The sequence below is a fragment of the Hippopotamus amphibius genome, chromosome 1 (assembly GCF_030028045.1).
Source record: "Hippopotamus amphibius kiboko isolate mHipAmp2 chromosome 1, mHipAmp2.hap2, whole genome shotgun sequence".
NCBI lineage: Eukaryota > Metazoa > Chordata > Mammalia > Artiodactyla > Hippopotamidae > Hippopotamus > Hippopotamus amphibius.
In genome coordinates this window covers 18,465,767-18,491,670 of record NC_080186.1, presented here as the reverse complement: position 1 = coordinate 18,491,670, position 25,904 = coordinate 18,465,767, and the positions used below count along the sequence as shown (strand labels likewise).

Genomic DNA, 25,904 nt, shown 5'->3' with positions numbered 1-25,904 from the left:
GAAAGCAAAAGCAAGAGAAAGCTGGTTGGAGGGCAGCAGCCCCACAGGAGCTCTGACTGGGACCCAGGGCTGGGCCTTAGACACACAACCGCCAGGACTCCTCAACGTCCAGCGACGTCAGGGAGCTCAGCCACAGACAACCGTGAGTAGCTTTTGCTGTTGTGTTATTTGGGGCTTTTCTCTCATTCCAGAAAACCTGTGTTCTTACCTTACCCCTTCCCTCCAGCGTTGTAAGAAGCTGGGTGGGCCTGCCTGGGGCCAGAGGATTGATGTCGTATGAGGACTCCTGAGGTTTTCGAGGACCAGCCCGTGGAAGGCTCAGGGCGGGTGCAGTCCTCACCCTCGGACAGGACAAGAATCAGCTCTCAGTGTTCACGTCCACCAAAGTCAGGACACAAGGTGATGATCACAGCCTGCAGAGAGCCTCGCTGTGTGCCAGGGGCTGCTCTAAGAGCCCTTCATGGTTTAATTTATTTAATTCTCGCAACGATCTACAGCAAGTGCTGTTATCATTCCCCACTTTACAGACAGGAACTCAGCGGCTTACCTGAAGTCACATGGGCATTAAATGAGAGTGCTGGGCTTGACCTTGGGCATTCCGGCTCCACAGCCCACTCTTCCACCTCTAGGCTCTCCTGCCTTAGAAGGTGCAGGCCTAAATAGCAAGTGGTGGGCCAGGAAAAAAAACCCAAAAGACTATGTCCAGAAGAGACCTAGAGGCCATCTGGTGAGTCCTGGCCTTCTTCTTACAGATGGGGAAACTAAGGCACAGAGAGATGCAGCTTGCTTAGTTAGGGCAGCTTGGTAGTATAGTGTAGTCTAGTCCACACCAGGCTCAGGAGGCCAGGGGTCCACTTCCACGGAGGTTGCACTCAGTAAACAATAGTGTTGGCGTGTGTGCCCTGGGGTCAGTGCCCGGGTGTGAACCCCAGCACTGCCTCCAGTAATCCTATGGCCTCAAACAGATCACTCCACTTCTCTCCCACTCAGCTTCCTCTTCTGAGACATTTGGGTCCGAGACCATCAGTCAGGCTTGTGGCAGCATTGACAGGATGATGCCGGCACTGGGATGGGTACCTGTGCTGGGCTCAGCAGGTGGCTGAGGTGGAGATGCTGATCTTCCCCCCGTCTCCTGGCCCTGGAATAGAGACAAGGCTAAATGAGGCTGCAGGCTGTTATTCCCTAGAATGGGTGGCATGTAGATACCTTCAAGGCATAAAGACCAGGACTGAGGTGAAGGAGGGGCTGGGGAGGAATTTGGGGAGGCCCTGGGAGGTGGCACCCGGACACCACTGGCCCCAGCTCTGAAACTGCCTCTGGCTCACCTAGAGATGGCCCCTAGCCTGCTCTAGGCTCAAGCATCCATTTCTATCAGCGAAGCACGTCCTTCACCCTTTGGCTGGTTAAGATCAGTTTAAGGTGGGAAAATGGCAGCCTGGTTCCGCTGAGCAGAGGCCTCCGCACGAGTCACTTCTCTTCCTTCCTCATCTTGTTGCGTCTATTAATTTTACCTCATGCTCTCAGATGTGCATAAAATGTTCTTTTATTCATTCTTATGAAAGCACATTCAATAGGACTCCGAATCCCCATCCTACTGGACTGGTCAGTCATTGAATCTCAGTGTGCACGGAGCTTCCCCCGCCCCCACCCCCACCTTTAAACATCACACATCAACTCGTAGGGGCACTTACAGAGCGCAGAGTGAGAGACGCCCCCCAGTTTCCTCCTTTGATGAGTGTCCCTTGTCCAAAGGGGTCTGATCCCCTGCAGTTCAGCCCTGTCCACTTCCCTGGCATGCCTGGAGCCCGGAATCTTTGCGAAGGCTCGAATCCCCTGTGTTTTGGGTTCACCCTCAGGGTATGCCACCCGGCAACTTTCCCCAGGGGTCCGACCATCTCCCCAGGGCACTTCTAGGCCAGAGTCCAGGTCCCCAGCACTCCAGGACCCATGGCCTCTGGTCCCTTCCCCATGTGGAGCCGTGTCTCCTTTCTCCTTGGCTTTGGATCACAGATGCAGGCTCTTCTCTCCTCACCCACCTGGGGACACCAGCTCAACCTTCTCACGGAGCTGAGGTTTTTCACAAAAGACAGGAAGACGCGCTGTCTGCAAACGGCTTCTGCTTTCCACCCCCACCCCCGCAAAAAGCCCCTGAGCCAGGAGACCGCTAGGGCATTCCTTGAAGGGAGACAGGCTGTCCTACTTTACAGAGAAGGAAAGCCAGGGCTCAGAGGCGATGGGGGTTCACTCAAGGTCACATGACCAGGGAAGAGAGGAGTCCCGTGTGGAGTCCTGCTCTGCAGGCTCCAAAGCTTGTGCTGTCAATTACTGAATCATGTGGAAGACCCAGGTCTCCCTCGCCAATTAGTCAGGTGACCTTGGCTGAGTCACATCACCCTCCTAAACCTCAATCTCTTCGACTCTAAAAATGAAGCTACGGTAGCATGACCTACCTGTCTCAAAGGGGTGCTTGTTTATTTTCTGAAGTTAACATTTCCTGAGCTTTCTAGAACAACATGCTGGAGCTCTGCTAGCCCTGAAGCTTTACCTCTTTCAATCCTCACAGCAGCCTGTGGGGGAGATGCTATCACTACCCACACTTGAGAGGTGAGAAACTGAAGTTCACACAGGCTCAAGACCTGGCCCAAGTTCACACAGCTGGTCACGTGGCAAAGCCAAGACCCAGAACCATGATATACTGTGATGAGAATCAAACAGGAGAACAAACGTGGAAACTGCCTCATTAGCACTAAGGTGCGCTCCAGGCTCCAGGGTCAGCCCTCTTCCCGCAGGGCTGGAAGACCATCGCTCAGTGTTCCTACAACGTCCTGGAGAGGTAGGGTCCACAGAGCGTGGGGTGTGTCCTGCCCCCACCCCCATGCAACAAAGACCCCAAAGGAAAGAAAATGGCAGACCAGGGCAGATTGGTGGGGTAGGTCAGGTGGAGAGGGGCCTCCCCGGTGCCACTAGACCCAGGCGTGGGAGGGACAGCTGTGGGCATCCCATCCACATGGGGAGGGTGTTGGTGAGGCCTGGGGCAGAAATCACTACAATGAGTGGGTTGGGCATCCTGCGGTTTTGCTGTTTCTCTTCTCCTCCCCCACCTGCTCCCATCCCTACAGGGGAGGCCCCAGATCTGCTTACCCAGTGAGTCAGAGGCAGCTCCTCCCACCAAAGTCCCCCTGCCTTCCTCTCCCTGGGGGTTGGGGCCACCCCAGAGTTCCTCTTCGAGAATCACAGCTGCATTCACAGTGTTGCCCCCGTCAGAACTCAATGAGTCCATCCTTTATGTGTCTCTGTGGATCTATCTGGATCCTGGGGCATCTGATGGAGCCAAAAGCAGGAGATGGGAGCTTGCTGAGGACCGGGGGGAGTGAGGTGCTTCATGGACCTTCTCTAAGTCATCACATAATACCCACTGGACAGATGAGGCCATCAAGGCTCAGACAGAGCAGGTAAACGGCAGAGACAGTAGTCAAGCTCTGGTCTCTTTCCACTACTTTCCACCAGCTCTTCCCAACAGGGAAGAAGTTGTTCCAGAAGATTCACATTATTAGAATATTTCCATTGTTTAAAAAATTAGTGAATAATTATTTTGCCATTTAAAAGGTATTTTTCTGTGTGAGAGCTTCTTAAGATAAATGGAAGACTAGGGAATTCCCTGACAGTCCAGTGCTTAGGACTTGGCACTTTCACTGCCAGGGGCCTGGGTTCAGTCCCTGGTTGGGGAACTAAGATCCTGCAAGCCACAAGGCACAGCCCCCCAAAAAATTTTTTTAATAAAATAAAATAAAAAAGGAAGAATCAAAAGCAGCAGTTAGACCAAATGCAACATAGATAGCTAGTGGGAAGCTGCTGCATAACACAGGGAGATCAGCTCGATGATGGGTGATGCCTTAGAGGGCTGGGATAGGGAGGGTGGGAGTCACGGGAGGGAGGGGGTATGGTGAAATATGTATAAATATAGCTGGTTCACTTTGTTGTACAGCAAAAACAGGCACAACAGTGTAAAGCAATTATATTCCAATAAAGAGCTTAAAAAAAAAAGCAGCAATTAGTGGTTATCAAACAAATAATAACCTCATGACTCCCAGCCAGGCTGTTCATCATTTGGCCACTGGAGTGGCTTCGGCTGATACCAATGGCTTCACATTGGTCTAAATCATATGTTGTTTAAGTTATACATTTAACAAACCAACGATTAAAGAAAGGAAGCTAAGGGAACTCTGAGATCGAATATACAAGGGACCAGGAGAAGGAAGATGATGACTCCTGCACAGATTTGCCTCAAGATTTATCATTTGCATTTATCTGATCAAATTCCTTATATAGCTTATCATGAATATTCTTGTGAGTTACAAAATTTCAAAGATTGTTAAAAAGAGAAAACAGTATGTACTCTTTCTTTTCCCATGCTGGGCGTAAAGGGGATCTATATCTGCAAGGCATATGCAGAGAGGTGCTTCCAAATAGGGACCTGCGAGCTATTTTATCTTACCATACAACAAACATAAAATTATTTTTTAAAGGTATGAATCAGATTTTTAAGCATCAAATGCAAGAATGCAACCCCCCAGCTCATGAAAGTGATCCCGAGTGACTTTTGGAATCTTAGTTCCCAAACCCGTAATTGAACCTGGGCCACTGAAAGTGAGAGCACTGAGTCCTAACCACTGGACAACCAGGGAATTCTCCATTTCAGTCTGTTTTAGTGTCCATTTGATGCCCCCATGTAACATCACTTTAAAATTTGTTCAGCAACCTGGCATTTTCTTCTGTCATGAATTTCAAGCAAATCAAGAACATATGCCACGGTAAAGTGGGGAGAAGTCAGAATTTGTTTTTTACATGTTAGCAGTAAAATTTAAATAAAATAAATGTTAGGGAAATTTTGGAAATAATACACCTATTAAAAATAGTACATTTACAAAAACAAAAAATAAGAAAAAAAAAGAAAATAGTACATTTGACTTAAAAAACACTTCCTTTTTCATGGACCATAGAAAATTATGACACAGTCCAAATAATTCTCATTGGGGTTTGTAAAACTATATATTCCTGTGAAAAAGTTCCTGAGTCTGAAGAGATGAAAGATGGTCTAGTCCAATCATCTCATTCTCTTTAAATTTTGGCTATGATCCTTAAGTAACCTGGCAGAGAAAATGCCCACAAAAACAATAAGTATAATAGCTAACATTTATGAAGATTCATTAAGTGGCAACCAGGCATTGGGTTATACATTTTCTACAGGCCGCCCATCCTATTTACTCCTTACAACAGCCCCAAAGGGAGATAATGTCATTATCCCCATTTTACAGGTGAAGACCCTGAGGTACAAGGAGAGTGAGGTAATTTGCCCAAGAGATCACACATTTAATAAGGGGCAGAAACAGAGCTCACAATTGTGACTCGAAGCTGTCTTTTAAACCTCTGTCTATTCCCTTCTTATTCTGAGCTGATCCTTACCTGTTCACCACCTCTCTTCACAGAAGCAGGAGATAGAAATCCAGGTTACCTTGCAAGTGAAGGTACTGAAGGAATCAGTATTGCTGGATCTGATCCCAAATCCCAGGCCAGAAATGGTAACATGCTGTCCTCTTCATGGTCCCAGAGGCCACAAGCCAGACAGATCCCCAATCACACATGAATTAATTCCATCGTGAAAGGCTATGGTGGAGCGTGTGTGAGGGTCAGCTCCACAGATGTCTGACCTCTCTTCATCTCTCCGTGGCCTGAGTGCCCACACCGGGCTTAATTTATCATCAGCCCCTGTCCAGCTGTCTCTGTGACCCTCCAGCCACTTGGTCACCACTCACAGATCGTAGTGGCCTGAAGCTCTACGACTCAGCCTCTTTGCTGGTGCCAGTTCCCTTAATTATACAATGGGAGTCACAGCACTTCTCTCATTGGCTTGTCATGTAGAAAATATGAGTTAATGTCTAAAGTGTGTAGCATGGAGTCTGGCCCACAGTATACAGTAAGTGCTTATTCAGTGTCACTTTCTATCTTTGTCATGATCACTGGTGTGTCTCAAGAGCTGAGCCGCCAGCGCTCTCTGCACCATCACCCCACCACTCCCTCTTCTGCTTGGGAACCAGCCTGAAGAGTAACCCCCGCCCCCGCCACTGCTGCAACCCTAGAAACAACCAGAATCAAAATTGGGCAGGGATCCCACCCTTTGGGATCTGGCCAAGCCAAGAAGAGGCAGAGCCGCCTGCAAGAAAAACCACAGGGGATTCAGAATACCCACCACGCGGTTAACCTTTTCCTATTCTCTGCTGTACAGAGAAGCCGCTGTGAAAAGCCTTCAGCATCATTCAACAGCCCTCTGCCCCTCCTCCACCCCCACTCCACCCTCCCACCCCTATTACAAAGCTTTGCTTGTCCTCCAGAGAGCACTTCATGGGCAGAAGTGGTGACCAGCTACTTCTAGGTGTAATTTCAACAGTTTTAACGACGCTCCTAAACCCATGTGCTGCCCCCACCATGCTTCGCAATGACTCCTGACCAAGCTTACACCAGCAGCAAATACCCCTGGGGGGGGGGGGGCGTGGAGTTTTTTTTAATAATAATTTTATTTATTTATTTATTTCCTTTTGTTTTATTTTAAAGATTTATTTTATTATTTATTTTATTTTTGGCTGCATTGGGTCTTTGTTGCTGCACACGGGCTTTCTCTAGTTGTGGGGAGCGGGGGCTACTCTTCGTTGCGGTGCTCCGGTTTCTCATTGCGGTGGCTTCTCTTGTTGCAGAGCACGGGCTCTAGGGGCGCAGGCTTCAGTAGTTGCAGCGCGTGGGCTCAGTAGCTGTGACTCTTGGGCTCTAGAGTGCGGTCTCCCTAGTTCTGTTGCACAGACTTAGTTGCTCCACGGCATGTGGGATCTTCCTGGACCAGGGATGGAACCCGTGTCCCCTGCACTCACAGGCAGATTCTTAACCACTGTGCCACCAGGGAAGCCCGGGACCATAGACTCTTATCAGGCATGTACACTTTAATGACTGAATTCCTAAAATTTTCTCTAGCAGGTTTTCTTTGAAAGAGGAGGCTAGGCCTTCAGTTGCTGTTATAAAGCTGAAGATAACAAGCACAGAATCGGAGTGGTACCCTGAACTGCAGAGGTGCTCCCTGTAGTGGCCGCACTGAGACACATGTCTTCAGACAGGGTGTCAAGGTGCCCAACTTGAGATCCTGAACCCTGAGATCTGCTAAAATAGGAAACAGGAAAGCCTATGTACTTACAGTATTTCAAGAACCTCCGCACCCCCCCCGCCCCCCCACCCCACACACACAAAGGATAGAGGTCCCAGATCCAACTGAGCAGGAGGTATGAGGATGATGGGCCTGGGCCTCGGTTCAAATTGGGCTCTACCCTCTGTGTGACCTTGGGCAAGTCACAGCATCTCTGTGTGCTTCTCTCTCCTTGTCTGGAAAAGAGACCACATGAGAATAGCACCACCCTCCCTACCTTATTGTGAGGAGTAACTGAGTTTACATGCAAAGCCCAGTGCTTGGCACAAAGCAAGCCACTGTCATAACGTACGGTCCCCCCTACCCTGAGATCCCACTCTTGCCCATACATTCAAAGCGGGCAGGTCAGGCTCTGAAAGTCTTTTCCTAAGTCTTCTTGCCATAGAGCTTTTGAGAGTTCCTTTTGAAATGGTAAGCCAGGCATGCCCTTCCTGCTGATATATATTCCATTAGTCCGTCTTTTTCCCCATAAATTGATCAGTTGTGTCTACTATGAGAATCTTGACGAAGGTAACCCTCCTTGAGGATTTTCACAAGTGTCAGAGAACTCCTTCAACCAATTCACCCGACAAATATTCCTTGAGCAGCTGCCAGGGGCCAGGCAGCGTTCTAGGCCCCTGAGACACGGAAGGGAACAAAACAGACAACAAGCCCCAGCTCTCTTGATGCTGACCTGCCAGTGCCCTGGCAGCTAATGGTGGTATTGGAGGCCCTGGTTAGAGGAAACGGTCCAAGGAGGAAAGCAGGAAAAGGAGACTAGGGAAGAGACTGTTGCCCACAGTGTGAGAAATACCCCTGTCCCCCTCCTTCCAGGCCAGCCTGCCTTCCATGGACCAGGTCTGCCACCACGTGTAGCATAGCAGCCTCCCTTTGAGTTCTGATTCTGCCACCTACAAGCTGTGTAACCTTGGGCAAATCTATCCAGCTGAACCTCACTTTCCTGATCTCTAAGATAGTGAAAATAAAAGAGTCTCTCTGCAAGGGCCATTTGCAGGATAAAGGAGAGAGTGCCAGTAAAAAACCTGCTTGTAGATAGACTTAGAGTCTGTCATACAGAGTGAAGTAAGCCAGAAAGAGGAAAACAAATACTGTATGCTAACTCATATATACAGAATCTAAAAAAAAAAAAAAAAAAAATGGTACTGATGAACCCAGTGACAGGGCAAGAATAAGGATGCAGATGCAGAGAATGGACTGGAGGACATGGGGTTGGGGGGGTGGGGGCAAAGGGGAAGCTGGGACAAAGTGAGAGAGTAGCATAGACATAGATACACTACCTACTGTAAAATAGATAGCTAGTGGGAAGTTGCTGTATAACAAAGGGAGATCAACTCGATGATGGGTGATGCCTTAGAGGGCCAGGACAGGGAGAGCGGGAGGGAGTCATGGGAGGGAGGGGATATGGGGATATATGTATAAATATAGCTGATTCACTTTGGTGTACCTCAAAAGCTGGTACAAGAAGGCAAAGCAATTATATTCCAATAAATAGCGTGGAAAACGAAAAAAAACTTTAACCACAATAACATATCACAACAGACTAAATTCAGAAGCAGAGATGAGAATCCAGCTGCCAGACAATAAAGAGATCAGTCCCCCAAAATTATTTTTATTAAAATCATGTCATTTCTACTAACATGTAACAGGTTTATTAAATATCGTTTTCAAGATGTCAGTTTTAGTTTCTAATCAGTAAATGTTGAAAGATGTAACCTAGGGACTTCCCTGGTGGCGCAGTGGTTAGGACTCCACGCTCCCAATGCAGGGGGACTGGAGTTCGATCCTTGGTCAGGGGATCCCGCATGCATGCCGCAACTAAGAGTTCACATGTCGCAACTAAGACCCGGCACAACCTAATAAATAAATAAATATTTTTTAAAAAAGAAAGAAAGATGTAACCTGCATCAAGGAAAACTCTTTAGGGTCTGGGTAACTTTTGAGATGGTAAAGGAGTGCTGAGCCCATGAAGCAGTGCTTTGAGAAGTGCTGCTCCAGCCTTTCTCACCTTAGCTCTTTTGCAACCTGACAAATCCCCCACCCCCACCCTGCCTCTGCCCCACCCCAGCCCCTCCCGCATGGTTAATTGCACAACCCACTGATTGGAACGACTAAGTTAGAAGGACATTCTGAGAAAGGGACTATTTTGCCTGAGGTTCCCAGGCATCAGTTCCACCCAAAAGCGGGACTGGAATCCAGACTCCTATCTCCTTGGCCCAGGGCTCTCCTCCAGACTGCAGGCTGACTTCCTCACCCCAGCCTGGTTAATCATTCATCAGGCTCCCAGGCACATATTCTCAGCTTCCTGTTCACTCAGCTCCAAAAATCCTGAATGGAAACAGGATCTCCTCCCTCTACCCTCCTAACACTCTCTCACCCTTCTCTCCTGCCTCTCACCTCGCCCCTTGACCACCCCCCTGCCCCGGCACCAGCCCAAGGGCATAGCAGACATGGCATGGTCGCTCTCATTTGTTGTCAAGTAGCAAAGAACTTGAGAAAGTGAGGAGAAAGCTATAATATGTATACACAGTGTATGTATATATGTAATTTGCCATCAGTGGCAGGCTTACTGTGTGCCAGGCACTGTATTAAGCATGAGGCTATCCCAGCTAGTCCTCGTGCTTCACCGTCACCAATGAAATATGTACTATATGTTATTCCCATTTTACAGATGAGGACACTGAGGTAAAGAAGTGCATGAAGTAAGTGACTTTATCTGAGGGCACAAAGCTAATACTTGGCTGAGCCGGGACTGGAACTCAGCCTGACTGGCAAATCTGTAGGGGTAAGGAGATCAAGACTTCACCAGGCTGATGGGGACAGGACTAAAATCTAGGCCAGCTAATGGTAGCAATGGAGGCATGACTGAGTGAAACTGGTCAGAAGAGGAAAAGACGAAAAGAGAAAAGAGGTGTGATTTACCCCTGGGACTATAGACAAAAGATTATCTGTGTCTGGTGTCACCTGGGTAGGGTCATGCCTTAGATCCTGTCCTTTTATCAACTTTGTCATGACACAAAGGCTCAAGTCCTGGCTTGGCCTGCCACTTACTGTGAATTGGGATCAAGTGACTTGCCCGCTCTGAACCCGTTTGCTCAAGGAATGCTGCCTGATTCGTATAACACCCATGAGCCCTCCCCTGCTGTGCAAACTGTCAGGTATGATCTGAATGTGGGCCATATGGGTCCATTCTCTGAAAGGGAAGTTGCTGGAGTATAAGGTAGTTGAAAAAAGGAAGAAGATATTTGAAAAGACTGAACAAAACTGTCCTGTGGGCAGATTTCAGATTAGTTAATTTACCGTGTAATGTTTTGGAGGATGTAAGGAATGTAAAGCAATAGGATGAGACCCTCTGAGTCTTCAGAGGAATGAACAACAGCACAGGTTCCTGGTGCCCCAGCCAGTCTCTTAGTATCCCTGGACCCCAATTTCCTCATCTATGAAATATGGAAAATAATAATAAGTTCAAGTTTAAATGAGATGCTGAAAGATTACTAGTACGATGCCAAGTGCCCATCACAGCTATCCTCCAATCTTCTTTGCAGGTGGCAGTATGGGGGTGACAGAGAGTAAGTGACCTCCATAGAATTAACCAGTGCCAGAGCCAGGTTCAAACCCTGAGTATCTGCCTCTGAACTTGGGACCCTTTTCTTTCTACTACATCACACGCACGCTCTGTCGTTCAATCAAGCAACCAAGCTACTGCTTAATTGTTTTAAATAACTATTTCGTCTGCATGTCAAGAATGCAGGTATTCCAGGGAAAAAAATTTTGCAACTCAGAAATAAACTTGTGAACAGTTTTAAAAAAAAATGCAGGTATGAGTTTCCTCAGTTACAGATGAAGAAACTGAGGCTCAGAGAGTTTGAGTAACTTGCCCCAAGGTCATGGAGCCCATCAGTGGCAGAGCTGGGATCTGAACCCTGCAACGCTTCATTCTGAAACTTTGGCATTTAACCTTCGCTACAGTGGAAAGAGGCCTTAGGCATCATTTAGCTCAATTCCTCCTGAAAGAGAGGCTAGAGATGATACAGATGGATGAGGAAGGAAGGTCCAGGGAGAATGAGTGTACAGACAGCAGATGGTGACCCCACAGACTCCTGGGTTGGAGTGGTGAATGGTGAGTTGACAGTGGACTTGGGACAGAATCCTTCAGCCCCACAATGCAGACTCATGGGGACTGGTTTCTTTGACAACCAACAGACGTTTGAGAAAGGAATTATAGATGAGACCTCAATGATGATCTTTTGCCCCAATTCTGTAAATTATAAATTCTTCCTAAAAGTACTGGAGGTGGCCTATGTTATGAATTAGGGCAAAGCACTAGAGGGACTTCCCTGATAGTCCAGTGGCTAAGACTCTGCACTCCCAACGCAGAGGTTGGATCCCTGGTCAGGGAGCTAGATCCCACATGCCACAACCAAGAGGAGTTCACGTGGTGCATCTAAGAGTTTGCATGCCGCAACTAAAGATTCCACATGCCACAACTAAAAGATCCCTCATGCCACAACAAAGATCCCGCATGCTGCAACTAAGACCTGATGCAGCCAAATAAATAAATAAATATATATATATATTTAATTTAAAAATAAAAGCAAATTACTAGAAACTATTAAAAGGAGCAATAAGTGAATGAGGAAACCACACTGAATGACCCAGCACTGCTGGCCTGTATTGCAATTAACTTTGAGCTTCCTGGCAACTGAGAGAAAGGAAACACAAAAGTCTGTATGAAAAAACCTGCTTTTGTCCTAACAGACATTTGTTCATTCATTCATACAATAAGTTAATTTTAAGATATTTGAGAGCCTGCTTTTTGCCAGGCGCTGTGCCCAAGGGCTGGAAATCCAGGAGGAATGTCCTAGAGAAATCAGTTTGGGAAATAACCCCTTTGGCAGACCTTTGCACCTCTCCTCTAGGGCAATTTCTTTACTCTGCCTGGCACAGACAACCTGCTCCCACGATTCATATCACTGGAGAAATTTTAAGTTCCTTCTTCCACATGCTGTCCCACCTCTTCTGCCAAATCCACTTTAGGAATGACTATCCTGGTGGTCTGTTTATAAGGTTAACTGGCCTGGACCGTTGCCAACCTCTTAGTTAACTTTCTGCTCTCGACTTGTTGCTTGTGGTTGCCACTTCTTTCCGGAAGTCTAGATCTGTGGGCCAGGAGCACTACGGTGAGAAGCTCACAGTGATCACGGCTTAGGGCGCAGGAGGACTGGGACCAAAGGGCAATGTTCGTCATGGCTTGGGAACCAGGAGTGGTGGCTCGGGCGCCATCGAATTGCCTTGCTTATGTGGGCCGAGTTCCATCTCCATAGGGCTGCTTAGCTTTGCTCGGGCCCTTCATGAAAAGATGTCCACCAAGAATTTACTGTGGGCTCTTTTTAGTGTAAGGGGGAGTAGAATACAAAGATGCCACCCGTCACTCCCTGACCGAGATTCTACTCTCAGAATTAGAAGCTCACAGCCCAGGGAGCAATAGGAGGAATAGATGCAAGTAATGGAAGGTAGACAGTGATCCATGCAGTAGGACTCAGTGAGTTTCATCCACCGTGGGTGGGTAAGGAGAAATCAGTGAGTCCTTCCTGGAGGAGGTAGCTTTTGATATAGGGCCTCAAAAAATAAATAAGATTTGAGCACAGGAACATAGCCCACAGCCCAAAACTCCAGAAAACGTTCTTGTAACTGCAACCACGTGCTACCAAGCACAGAGGGGAACTAGAAGAAAGATGGAAGGAAGGCCCCAGGACACTCTTCCTATGGCTGGACATAGCACCAAGAACCCTGCTGGGAAGCAAGTCCAGAGCCTCACCTTGGTCTATTACTAACAGATCATTCATGCAGCTCAAACAGATTTGTTTTTTTTGTTTTTAACGTGATGGGCTGGATTTCATGGTAGTAAAGTATCCACTGAAGATGAGTGAAGAGCTTTCTATAAGCCTAAGTTCTCAGATGAAAGTTGAACAAGACAAGCACAGGATCCTGTAAGAATCCCATTAACTAACTCTATTGACTATTTCCTGCCTTGCATTAGACAGACTGTGAGCCACCATACATTTCGTAAATTTCTATCACTTGATTGCACCACAATGTAATGTGGGTAGTATTTCTCCTAGTTTACAGATGAATGAAATGGAGGCTCAGATAGGTGAAGTAACTTGCCACACAGCCCACAAGGTACAGAGCTGGATTTGAATCCAGGGAGGTCTGGTTGCCAAGCCTGTGACATTGGGATCCAACATGGTGAGTTTCCCGGAGGAGACCTAAGAAGTGACCCAGTGTACCCACCTACTTTAAAGATAAGAAAGACCCAGACAGGAGAAAGGACTAGACCGAAGTCACTCAGTGGAAAGGACCTGCCCAAAGTCACTCAGTGGCAGAACAGGGACTGGAACCCAGGCCTCTCCATTCCCAGGCAGGGATAAAAATGATGGCTCCCGGCCTCCAATCTCAGCTTCTCAGGTATAGGAGCCACAATCAAAGGGCCAGCTCCTTCTCACTCACACGTGATCCCCTGTGCCTTGGGGCTCTCAGCACAGCAGTACAGAGGGGCCAGCTGTGACCACGGCATGCTTTCACTTCGCATTTTCAGTTCAAGTCAAAAAAAAACCCTGAGCAGCTTCCCGGCACTCAAGGTCCCCTTCCCAGACACTAGGCAGGAGTCAGGACTCCAGGTCCTGGACAACCACTGCAGCATGGGCCTGCTCTCTGGGGAAAGAGTGGCACATAGTTTGAGGGTCTGGCATTTTTCTTAGGTGGGAAAAGCACTTGGTTGGTTGTTTCTCTTTTAATATTACATTTCTACACTGTCAGGTTTTTGCACACCTCAGTGGTTCCTGATATTTGGAACTCCACTGACACACTGATTAAAAAACAAAAAAATGAACCCTTCCCTCCTAACAAATACACAGACATGAAGCCTTACCTACACTTTGAAAGGATTGGTACCCATGGACCTGGCTAAAGAGCAATGGGGGAAATCGTCAGCCAATTTGGTTTTCCCAAGGGAAACGGACCAGGTCTTGTCATTGTCATTTCACAAATGAGAAGAGGGGCTCAGAAAGTTGAAGGGACTTGCCCAGAGTCACATGACAAGCCATGGCAGAGGTGGAACTGGAACAGTTGTGCAGCGCAGCAAGAACTGAGTCTCTCTCTCTGCCAGGCATTCAGACCAGTCCTTGCGCTGGAGGAAGGTTCATCTAGAAGCCAGAAGCTCTGACTCCAGAAGGGATTTCTATCTGCTTAGAGGCAAGGCAGACAGGGAGCTGGGTTTCCTGTTTCTCTGTGCATCCTGTTGTCGGATGTTTTCTTGTTAGGACCTCTATCCAGATGCCTGCATTTCCTGCCCTTACTTACTTTGGACAATAACCATAGGTTGGTGGCCACACCAGGCCTGGGTGAGGCAAATACCAGCCACCACCATCCCGGCATTCCTCTTCTAGGCTGGACTCTGTGTGGGGTAAGCCATTCTCTGATGGGGGTGGGGGGTTCTGTTTCCTAAAGGAACTATGGCAAGCGAGTTGGAGGGGGATGGGACTGGGGCTGCAGGGGTGCAGATGTGCAGGGAGGAAGCTTCCAGAAGTGGTAGTAGGGGGATGTGGGAGCTGAGAAAGGCTTACACTGTCTCTTATTCCTATCCAGGGCTGAGAACTCGGCTGGCACCATTTCCTGTCTCACTCAGGGGTGGCCTTGGCAATATTCAGCAAAGGGCATTCATCTCGGGGAAACATTCATTTTCAGCTTTTTGAGGTAGGGTCGCTTCTATGCCTACAGCACGAGGTTTTGCTTGTGGTTTGCGGGGTGTGAAATCTAGTTCCAGCTCTGCTGCTGATTTGTTGGGTGACCTTAGAAAATAACATCCCCACCTTTAGACTGTTTTCTTGATGGTAAAATGACAGAGGTGGATTAGATGAGAGGTTTTCAATCTGTTCCTTGGAGCCTGAGGGCTCCACAGAGGAATCTGGGCTGCCTGGAAGAGAGGATATAGGTGACATGAATTCAGATTTTTACCTGATTTATGAATAGGGGTTCCATTAATGGTAAAAAGCATTCTGCTCTCTTAAAAATTTTAAAAACACTGGATTATAAGAGCTGTCACTTATTAAGCTCTTATAACACACCAGGCACATTATTCTTAACAACCTTACCAAGAAGATTGAATTATCCCATTTGAAGATGCTCCTAATAATAATAATAATAACAACAATAATAAGCACTTCCATATGTTATATTAATTTACTTAAGTCCTCACAAAAACCCATTTTACAGATGAGAAGTGGGAAAACCGAGGCATTAGGTATCTTGACCAAGGTCACCTGGCTAGGATTTGAACCTATACAATGTGTTCCCCTGGCCCTCACACTCTTACTTGGGATCTACTCCATTGGAGACAGCCCCTTTCCATCCAAATGGGTTTCGTTCATTAAACGGTTTTTGAGCACTGACTATGTAGCAGGCATTCTGCAAGGCACTGAAGACCTAGAAACAATGAAGCCTCAGTCCATGACCTTGACTAGCTGTATAGCCTCCTCCAAGTAGTTTAACATCTCTGAGCCTCCATTATCTGTGAAATAACAGTAATCACAATTCTTATTATCAGAGATCATGTGGATTACTTTAGATTGTGGCTGAGAAAAGATATTTTGTAGAAGTAAAATTGCATACAAATGTTGGTTGGTGCAGTTATTAATGTGGTTGGAGAAAAGACTAATCAGAACCACTTATAATGCATACAGCGTTAGCCTGGGAACTTGGTGTGTGACTGTGGGGTCACAGAAACCTTCACTGGGTGAAAGATGAGTCCAGAAGGAAGCTGAGCCAGGGCAAGAAATCCCTGGCGCAAAGGTGCAAGAAAGCAGAACTACTTGCAGAATGATGAGGCAACCAGTTGAGCCCAACTGGGGCTGCCTGCAGTGGCTGCAAAGGAATACTTCTGACTTTGCTGTCACCAGACAGTACAGCACGTTGGGGTGGGCTAGTGCTGTCCCATGAGCCACTGATCATTTAAAATGTTCTAGTAGCCACAATAAAAAGTAAATAAATAAAAAGAAATAGGCAAAATAAATGTTTTTATTTAGCCCACTATATCATTTCGACTGGTAAATTAATATTTAAAAAATTACTAATGAGCTACGTTACCTTCTTTTGTCCATACTGTCTTTGAAATCTGGTGTGTATTTTACACTCAGGGCACATCTCCATTCAGACTAACCACATTTATGGTGCAGGTATAGACAGAACTGGAGTTGAACCCCAGTTCTCAACACTTAAATAACTGGGTCATCCCGAGGAGGTTCCAAATTAAGAACAGATCAGTGGGCTTTCTAGGTGGCGCAGTGGTTGAGAATCCGCCTGCCAATGCAGGGGACACGGATTCGATCCCTGCTCCACGAAGATCCCACATGCCGCGGAGCAACTAAGCCCATGTGCCACAACTACTGAGCCTGTGCTTTAGAGCCCTTGAGCCACAACTATTGAGCCCATGTGCTGCAACTACCGAAGCCCACGTGCCTAGAGCCCGTGCTCCGCAACAAGAGAAGCCACGGCAATGAGGAGCCTGTGCACCAAAATGAAGAGTAGCCCCCACTCACCGCAACTAAAAAAAAAAGCCTGTACACAGCAAAAAAGACCCGACACGGCCAATAAAATAAATTAAAAAAAAAAAAAGAACAGCTCAGTGAAGTATCAAGCTGTCTTCTAAATGTATTTATGTATTACTTTACTTAATCCTCATAACATGAATTATCTATAACAGTGGGTTACCATCGTTATCCCCATTTTATAGAAAAGGAAATTGAATACAGGGAGCCCAGAGAGCTTATCACTCCTAAACTTTCTTCCTCTATAAAATGAGCATAAACACACCTACCCTGGAGGCTATTGGGAGGAGAGATCTGAAAATGCGGTGAAGCTCTTCTCACCCAGACACACCAGGAAACAACTGCTTGGGAAGCCACGGACCTCTCCTGTCCCAACTGTCACTCCCTAAGAACCTCTAGCAGGACCAGAAGTAGGGTGAGAAGCTCACTGTGGGCACAAAATTTAAATGGGTGCCAAAAAATTATAATAAATTCTGTTTCGAGTGTAAGTAAAATATTTAAACCTTATAAAATACTGTTCTGAGTTTTAATGCACCTACTTTTCAATTTTTCAGTAATAACTACTTTTTAGTGGGTTTTTTTTTTAGTGTTTTTTTTTTTTTTGGTGTTATTATTTTTTAGTATTACTTTTTAGAGCCAAAAAAAGAAAAAAAAAAAAAGAGCCAGTAAAGAATACACGGAAATGTCTACATAGAGGAACACATTTTTTCCCTTTCCTGGACTAGACTAGTCCATTGCTTTCTAGTCTAGTCCAGGAAAAATCTGTCCCTCCCTCCTACTTCTCTAGTTCTTCTGCCACTTCCCACTAGTTCTCTTTTCTTTATCCACTTTGTAAATCCTCTACATTCTCCTAAGAGCTTGGACTTTTGGCTCAATGTTAAGATATATCCTTGTCGATACACTTAGTTCTAGTTCATTTTTTACTGCCGCATGTATTTCTGTGTATGGATGTACTAAAGTTTATCTATGTATTTTCCAGTTGATGGACTTTTGGTCGTGGTGGTGGTGGTTTTGTCCCCCCTCCCCCCACCTCATTCAAAAATGCTGAAATTAACATCCTTGTACATGTCTCCTCCAGCACATTTCCAGGAGTGGAATTGGTCCATCCCAGGGCAGTGGCATATCTTCAGTTTCACTAGATTTTGCCAAACTGCTCTTCACAGTGTTTGCCCCAACTCATACCCCTGTCACAGAACTCTACACCCTCTCCAATACTCGATATTGTCAGATTCATCTTTTTGCTGATCTGATGGAAGTGAAACTTGCCTTTCTGTGGATGCTGTTGAGATTAAACATCTCATGCCTGATATTTTTCTTATTTGTAGGTTCTCTCCTTTATCTTAAGCAATCTTGCCTGAGGTTGGCCTGTTTTGTGATCTTTTCAAAGAACTAGTTTCGGTCTTTGTCAGGGCTTCTTATTCTCTGTTGTTTTACCATGTCATCAGTTTCTGCTCTTATTATTTCTGCCTTCCGCTTTCTTTGTATTTTTGCTGCTGTTCTTTTTCTAATTTCATGAATTGGATGCTGAGCTCATGAGTCTTTTTTCTTTTCTAATATGAGCATGTAGGGCTATAAATTTCCTTCTCCATATCACTTAGATGCATCCCTTGCATTTTAATATGTTATAATTCTAAGTATTTTCCAATTTCCTTTGGCTCAGGAATTATCAGAAGCGTCATACTGATCTCAGAGAGACCGCAGTGAGCGGTCCTGAAGAGAGATCTCAGTTCCCTGCCCAGGAATTGAACCTGGGTAGCCTGGATGAAAACCAGGAATCCTAACTGCTAGTCCACCAGGGGCTAGAGTCTAGCAGCAAGGTGGCCCTAGCTCTTTCCCCGCTCTGAAAGCAACAGTGTTTCAAGGAGGCAAAAACTGTAAAAACAGGCACAAACTTTATTATTAGAGACACAGCACAATGTATGGGAGAGCACACAGAGAAACAGTTTATTTATTTAGACAAAAGCAAGGCAGAAATACATATGCAGAGAGAAAGAGTGTGGGTGTTCTCTCTAAGGAGGAGAATTGCCGGAAATCAGAAACTAGGCAGAGATACACACCCAGAGAGGAATGCTTGTGTGCTGAATGAGGAGCGCAGTAAAGAGGTGATTTAAATCACTTATATAGGACAGTACTTCCGGGTCTTTGTTTGCCTCTGGCCAATTATCCTGTTTCTTTTTTCACAACTGTCTGGTCCAGGACCCTCCCCAAGATGCTTGTGCAACTTTTTGCTAAGATGGATCCTACTGCAGAGGACTGTGGGTGCATGTCCATACATATTATGGGTGGTGCCCCTTCCCTTTTGACCCCCAAGGAGCTTTCCCTGTGCATGTGCAGACAGAGACGTTTTCCTTCACCTCAGGAGTGGGCACCTTATCTCTTTACCTTAGCAGAGCTCAACTTCTGCCACTAGCTTTGTCCTTGGAGTGTCTGGGTGAGAACAAAGCTTCAGTTTTACTCCACTTGACAAACACCAGCTGTCTGGCCCAGGGGCCCATCTATCTCCTACCTCAATACCTATGCAGTTTGTTACTTATATATTTTTAAGTTCTTGATTTCTAAATAAATTGCACTGCAGTCAGAGAACATGGTTTGTATGTTACAGATTATTTAAAGTTCATTATAATTAACTTTTCACCTAAGACTAGACTAGTTTTAGTAAATGTCCACATTTGCTTGAAAACAATGTGTTCTCTAATTATTGAGTGCTGAGTTTCATGTATAACTATTGGATCAAGCTTGTTGTTAACTGAATGTTCAAATCTTATGTATCATACTAATTAATATATCATCTGCTTAATCTATTAACTTTTGAGAGAGGAGTGCTAAAATTCACTGACTATTCAATTTCACTTCAATTCCACAAATATTGATTGAGTACCTACTATGTACCAGAAACTATTCTAAGCCCTCATAACCGTGAAAAAAATAGTCAGTTCCTTGACCTTATGGAACTTAAATTCTAGTGGAATGGGCAATAAACAATAAAGATTATGTAGGGTAAATTATATATTAGGTGATAAGTGATATGGAAAAAATAAAACATAGAGCAGAGTAAGGGGGACCAGAAGAGCAGGGGTGGGGGTGGTGAGTTACAATTTTAAATAGGGTAATAGGGTAGATATCTTTGAAAAGGCAAAATCTGAGCCACAATTTGAAGAAGGTGAGATTGAGCCATGCATAGAAAAGAGTGTTCTGGTAGTGGGAACAAGTAGTGCAAAGGCCCTGTGGCAGGAGGGAGTAGCCATTAGTAAGCCAGTGTGGCTAAAGCCAGTTGACCAAGGGAAGCATGGTTAGTAAGGAGGTCAGAGAGTCCATGGGGGCAGAACACACACAGCCTTCTAGGCCATTGTTATACTTCAGCTTTTACACTGAATGGAATGGGTGCTGTGTGAAGTTTGGGACAGAGGAGTGACATATTTGAAAAGGATCTGACATAGTTTAAAAGGATCACCCTGGCTGCTGTGTTGAAATTAGACAGGCCTGGTTAAGAACAGTAAGTCAGTTAGGAAGCTATTGTAGTAAACCTAGTAAGAGATTATGCCTGATTATTAAAAGCCTAAATTAGATCAATATTTTTACTCACTTCCTAAATAAAGTTTCAACTCTATTCATCTCTCTTGGCTTGTGTTACTGTCATTCACAATTTTATTTCCACTTTGTTTTCATACCCTCCAAATTAGTCTGTCATTATTACTATTATTATTGCTTTATACCAACATTTGTTTTTTTGTTTGTTCTTTTTTTGTTTTAAAAAAATTTTTTTTTAATTTTATCTATCTATCTATCTATTTCTTGGCTGCATTGGGTCTTTGTAGCTGCTTTCTCTAGTTGTGGTGAGCAGGGGCTACTCTTCCTTGTGGTGTGTGGGCTTCTCATTGTGGTGGCTTCTCTGTTTCGGAGCACAGGCTCTAGGTGTGTGGGCTTCAGTAGTTGGGACACATGGCTCAGTAGTTGTGGCTCATGGGCTCTAGAGCTCAGGCTCAGTAGTTGTGGCACATGGGCTTAGTTGCTCTGTGGCATGTGGGATCTTCCCAGACCAGGGATCGAACCCGCGTCCCCTGCATTGGCAGGTGGATTGTTAACCACCACTCCACCAGGGAAGTCCCTGACATTTGTTTTTATTTACTCATACATTTGTCAATTTATTTGCTCACGATTCCTGCTTCCCTTTCTGTTCTTCCCTCTACGAAGCATTCCCTTCTTCTGATGGCATATCCTTTAGACTTTCTTCAGTGAGAGTCTGTTAGTGGACAATTCTATTTGTATTTCTTTTTATTATTATTATTTGTCTTTATTGAATTTGTTATAATATTGCTTCTGTTTTATGTGTTGATTTTTTGGCCCGGAGGCATGTGGGATCTTAGCTCCTGGACCAGAGGTTGAACCCACACCCTCTGCACTGGAAGGCGAAGTCTTAACCACTGGCCCACCAAGGAAGTCCCTTGTATTTCTTTGAGTGATAGTGTAGCTTTCTGCCCTCTATCTTCTGGCTATTATTACTGCTATTGGCAAATTTGCTTCTAAATTCAATTGTGATTCCTTTGTCTTTTCTCTCTAATTGTTTTTAATTTTTTTCTTTGTCTTTGGTATTCTGAAGTTTTATTATGATATATGTGAATGTGGAATTTGTTTTTTTGTTTGTTTGTTTTGTTTTTGGCTGCACTGCGCAGCTTGCGGGATCTTAGTTCCCCAATCAGGGATTGAACCCGGGCCCTGGCAGTGAAAGTGCTGAGTCTTAACCACTGGACTGCTAGGGAATTCCCATTAATTTGTTTTTAAAATTCTACTCAACATATGACTATATATAAAATAAAGAACAAGGTCCTACTGTATAGCACAGGGAGCTATATTCAATATCTTGTAATAACCTATAATGGAAAAGAATCTGAAAATGTATATATATATATTTAACTGAATCACTGCTGTACCTGAAACTAACACAACATTGTAAATCAACTATATTTCAGTTAAAAAGAAAAATTCTGCTCGAAGTTCACTGTGATTTCTGAATCCAAGGAGTCATGTCCAGGAGGATTCTGGCCAGTTCTCCACCAGCATCTCTTTGAATATGGCCTCCTCAATGCCCACCACCGATTCTATTCTTCCCTTCTAAAACTCCAGTTAGATATATTTTAAACCTTTTCTTTCAATCCTTCCTGTCTCTTAACCTCTCTTTCATATTTCCCATCTCTGTATCTCCTTGTGCTGCATTTTGAGAAGTTTCTTCAGACCCACCCTCTTAGATCAAAGCTTTTCAACTAGTCTCTTCTGCTCTTTAATCTACCCTTAAGGGTTTCTGTTTTCAACGTCTTCATTTTTCACTTCCAGAAATTCTACTTGATTCTTTTTCAAATCTGCCTAGTCTCTTATTAAGTAATCATGGTTTTGATTCCTTATTGTTTAATCATATTAAACATATTCGGACCTCCCTGGTGGTCCAGTGGTTAAGACTCCATGCTTCTAATGCAGGGGCGCAAGTTCAATCCCTGGTCGGAGAAGTAAGATCCCACATGCTGTATGCTGCGCAGCCAAAAAAAAAAAAAAAGCTTATAAACATATTCTATGACATAAACCCAAAAGTTATATTAAATTCTTGGAAGTCTAATTCTACTGTCTGACATTTCTGCTAACTTTTGTTCATGTTTCCTTGTGCATTTTGTAATTTTGCATCATAAGCTCAAATTCCATGGGCCTTTATATGTGGAAATCTTGTGTGACCTGAACAAGAGAGTATATTCCTCAAGAGAAATTTGGAATTTGCTTTCTAATAATGTCCCATACAGTATTTGGGTGTCCTGTTTGTTTTTCTCAATATTTAGGACATACTTATACTAAGAATGATTCAATATCTGACATTCAAACTTATCTGACTCCTATATTTTACCTGGCAAATCTACTGGTGTGAAACCCAGGTCTTGTCTCCCATCCTTCAATAGTAGTTAAAACTTCAGCATCTTACTTACCAAAACTGGCAAACAAAACAGAAAACACCAATGCAAAAAACCCTCCACCATATCACTCTGAATTCCATTTTTTCTTGGTTTTGATTTCCTCTCAGTTTTTGACCCTTGGCGATTTCCCAACTTTCAAAGGAAAGTCTTAAGTGTAGTTTTTTGTTTTTTTTTAAAAAGGCCAAAAAGCTAGCAGGTCACTTTTATTTCATTTCTTATTTTATTTTATTGAGGTATAACTGACGTAATATATTAGTTTCAGGTATACAACATAATGATTTGATATTTGTATATATTGCAAAATGATCACCACAAGTCGTTAACATTCGTTACCACACATAGTTGAAAATTTTCTTTCTTATGATGAGAATTTTTAAGATCTATTCTCTCAGCAACTTTCAAGTACAGTATTAGTAACTATAGTCACCATGTTGTACATACATCCCCAAGACTTATTTTATAATTGGAAGCTTTTCACCCATTTCCACTCGCCCTCCAACCCCTGCCTCTGTTCCCTGTATCTGTGAATTAGTTTTTGGTTTTATTTTTTCAGTTCCACATGTAAGTGAGGTCATACGGTTTGCAGGTCACTTCTGCTTCTTGAATTCCCACACACCTCTCCTAAGACAGCCAGTACAGACCTAGCACCCTACTAGGATAGAGAAAGGATAAAATAGATAGAAATAAGTATAAATCGCTATTTCAACAGATGATCCATCCACACAGGTAAAGGGTTTGGCTAGAGTCAGTGATTGTGTGAGGACATTATTGCGCTGATTGAAAAAGACTCATTTCTTCTTCTCATTGTACTACAGCAAAGGCTTCTTGGCAAGCCCGGCGGAAGCCGAGGGACCCACCCCATGGAGATATGCTGGAAGATAGAGGCGGTCAACGGCTCCAGTGATGGCTTGGATTTCAACCCCCTGAAGGATTATATGGTCCTGAGCGGTTCCCAAAAGATAGCTATCGCCGTGCTGTGCACCTCCCTGGGGCTGCTAAGCGCTCTGGAAAATCTGGTTGTGCTCTACCTGATCCTGTCCTCACACCGGCTCCGCAGGAAGCCCTCGTACCTGTTCATTGGCAGCTTGGCTGGGGCTGACTGTCTGGCCAGTGTGGTCTTTGCCTGCAACTTTGTGAATTTCCACGTCTTCCACGGTGTGGATTCCAAAGCTGTCTTCCTGCTGAAGATTGGCAGCGTGACTATGACCTTCACGGCCTCTGTAGGTAGCCTGCTGCTGACTGCCATCGACCGCTACCTCTGTCTGCGCTACCCACCGGCGTACAAAGCCCTACTCACCCGTGGCAGGGCACTGGTGACCCTGGGCATCATGTGGGTCCTCTCAGCATTGGTCTCTTACCTGCCCCTCATGGGATGGACTTGCTGTCCCAGGCCCTGCTCTGAGCTTTTCCCCCTGATCTCCAATGACTACCTGCTGGGCTGGCTCCTGTTCATCGCCCTCCTCTTCTCTGGCATCATCTACACCTATGCGCATGTCCTCTGGAAAGCCCATCAGCATGTAGCCAGCTTGGCTGAGCACCAGGACAAGCAAGTGCCTGGAATGGCCCGGATGAGGCTGGATGTACGGTTGGCCAAGACCCTGGGGGTGCTGCTGACTGTGCTCTTCATATGCTGGTTCCCGGTACTGGCTCTCATGGTCTACAGCCTGGCCACCACTCTGAGCAACCAGGTCAAGATGGTCTTCGCCTTCTGCTCCTTGCTCTGCCTTGTCAACTCCATGGTCAACCCCATCATCTATGCCCTGCGGAGTGGGGAGATCCGCTCCTCCGCCCACCACTGCCTGGCCCGCTGGAAGAAGTGCCTGAGGGGCCTCGGGCCTGAAGGAAAAGAAGAGGTCCCGAGGTCTTCAATCAGTGAGACAGAGGCTGATGTGAAAATCACCCTGGGGCCAGATTCCAGAGAGCTATACTGCTCTTATCGCTGATGAGGCCTCTTTCACAATTTTAAATAAGCCATGTCAGAAATCATTTCACTCCCTGGAGGAGAGTGTCCTTGATCCTCTCATCTTACTTGAACCAGCTCTAGAGCCTGGACACTTACCCCTCTTCACTGAGTGTTGGTACTGACCCCTGGAGGGTAGCTGGGCCACGCCTGTCTGAACATCACCTGTTGGGTATCCAGGCCCTGTGAGGGGCGGCACGGTGGAGGCAGGAGGCCTGGGACAGGCTCAGTGGAGGTCATAACAACCTTCCCAACATGATGGCTTAGTGCCTGCATTCTCTAGAGACCACAGGAGCCAGGCGGAGCCTTCAGGTTCAGCAACGAGGGACCTGGAGGAAATCTGGGAAGAATGGATCGTTCTCCTGAGGTCTCAGGGCGTCAGATGGGATGGCTGACCGGCCCTTCTTCCTGCTTAATTGTTCTAGAGCTATGAAAGACCCCACCTGCAAGTCACCCTTTCCCACAGAGGACCAGGAATTGCGATGCGATGAGGATCAAAGATGTTGATCCACCTCTTGCAGAGGTAATTGACAAGCCTCCAGCTCAGGGCATCTTATTATTACGGCACTGGCCCTCTCTGACACCCTGATAATCCCCACTCACAACCATTGTGTTCTCTTAGGTACCTGGGGAATACAGAGGAAGCTGAGATCACTTGAGACACAGAATCTTCTGAAAATTTTATTGGTCTTGTGAAGTCCTATTTGGTGGTACCACTGAAAGCAGGCAGTGTCCCAGTCTAACCCAACTCCAAGAAAAAGGAAGATGTTCACAAAGATTTTATAATCCCCCAATCGTTTCAGCCATCCCTCAATTCAGCCCCTTTGTCTCCTCTACTCCCTAAGCCCTATAATGAATAATACACAGAGTAAGTGGGAGAAGGGGGAAATTCCCTTACTATGTGCCAGTCCATCCCACAGTCCATCATCTCCAGCAGAGATTCAGCCCCATGCGTTTGAAGATCCCAAGACACCCACATTTTACATATCAGGGAGGCTAGGTTCCTACCAAAGGGGCTTAAAGCAGTAGGCAAAAGAAATCGTTGATGGTGAGAAGGATTGCAGAGGAATTCTAATGCAATTACTTGGGACTACAGATGGAATAAAAGGAAAGATATTGATTAAACGTGCCTTCATTTAATACTT

The 25,904-nt window shown here is 45.5% G+C and overlaps 1 protein-coding gene across 1 annotated transcript; it reads left to right on the top strand.

Annotated features, from left to right (window-relative positions):
- CNR2 (cannabinoid receptor 2) lies at positions 1-25,904 on the top strand. Its single transcript, XM_057748231.1, has 2 exons — positions 1-142; positions 23,615-25,904. The coding sequence occupies exon 2, from the start codon at positions 23,660-23,662 to the stop codon at positions 24,740-24,742; it is 1,083 nt and encodes a 360-aa protein (XP_057604214.1). The 5' UTR covers positions 1-142; positions 23,615-23,659; the 3' UTR covers positions 24,743-25,904.

Excerpts from the sequence above, each read along its gene's own strand:
- CNR2 (XM_057748231.1), top strand. The coding sequence starts at position 23,660 with ATGGAGATATGCTGGAAGATAGAGGCGGTCAACGGCTCCAGTGATGGC.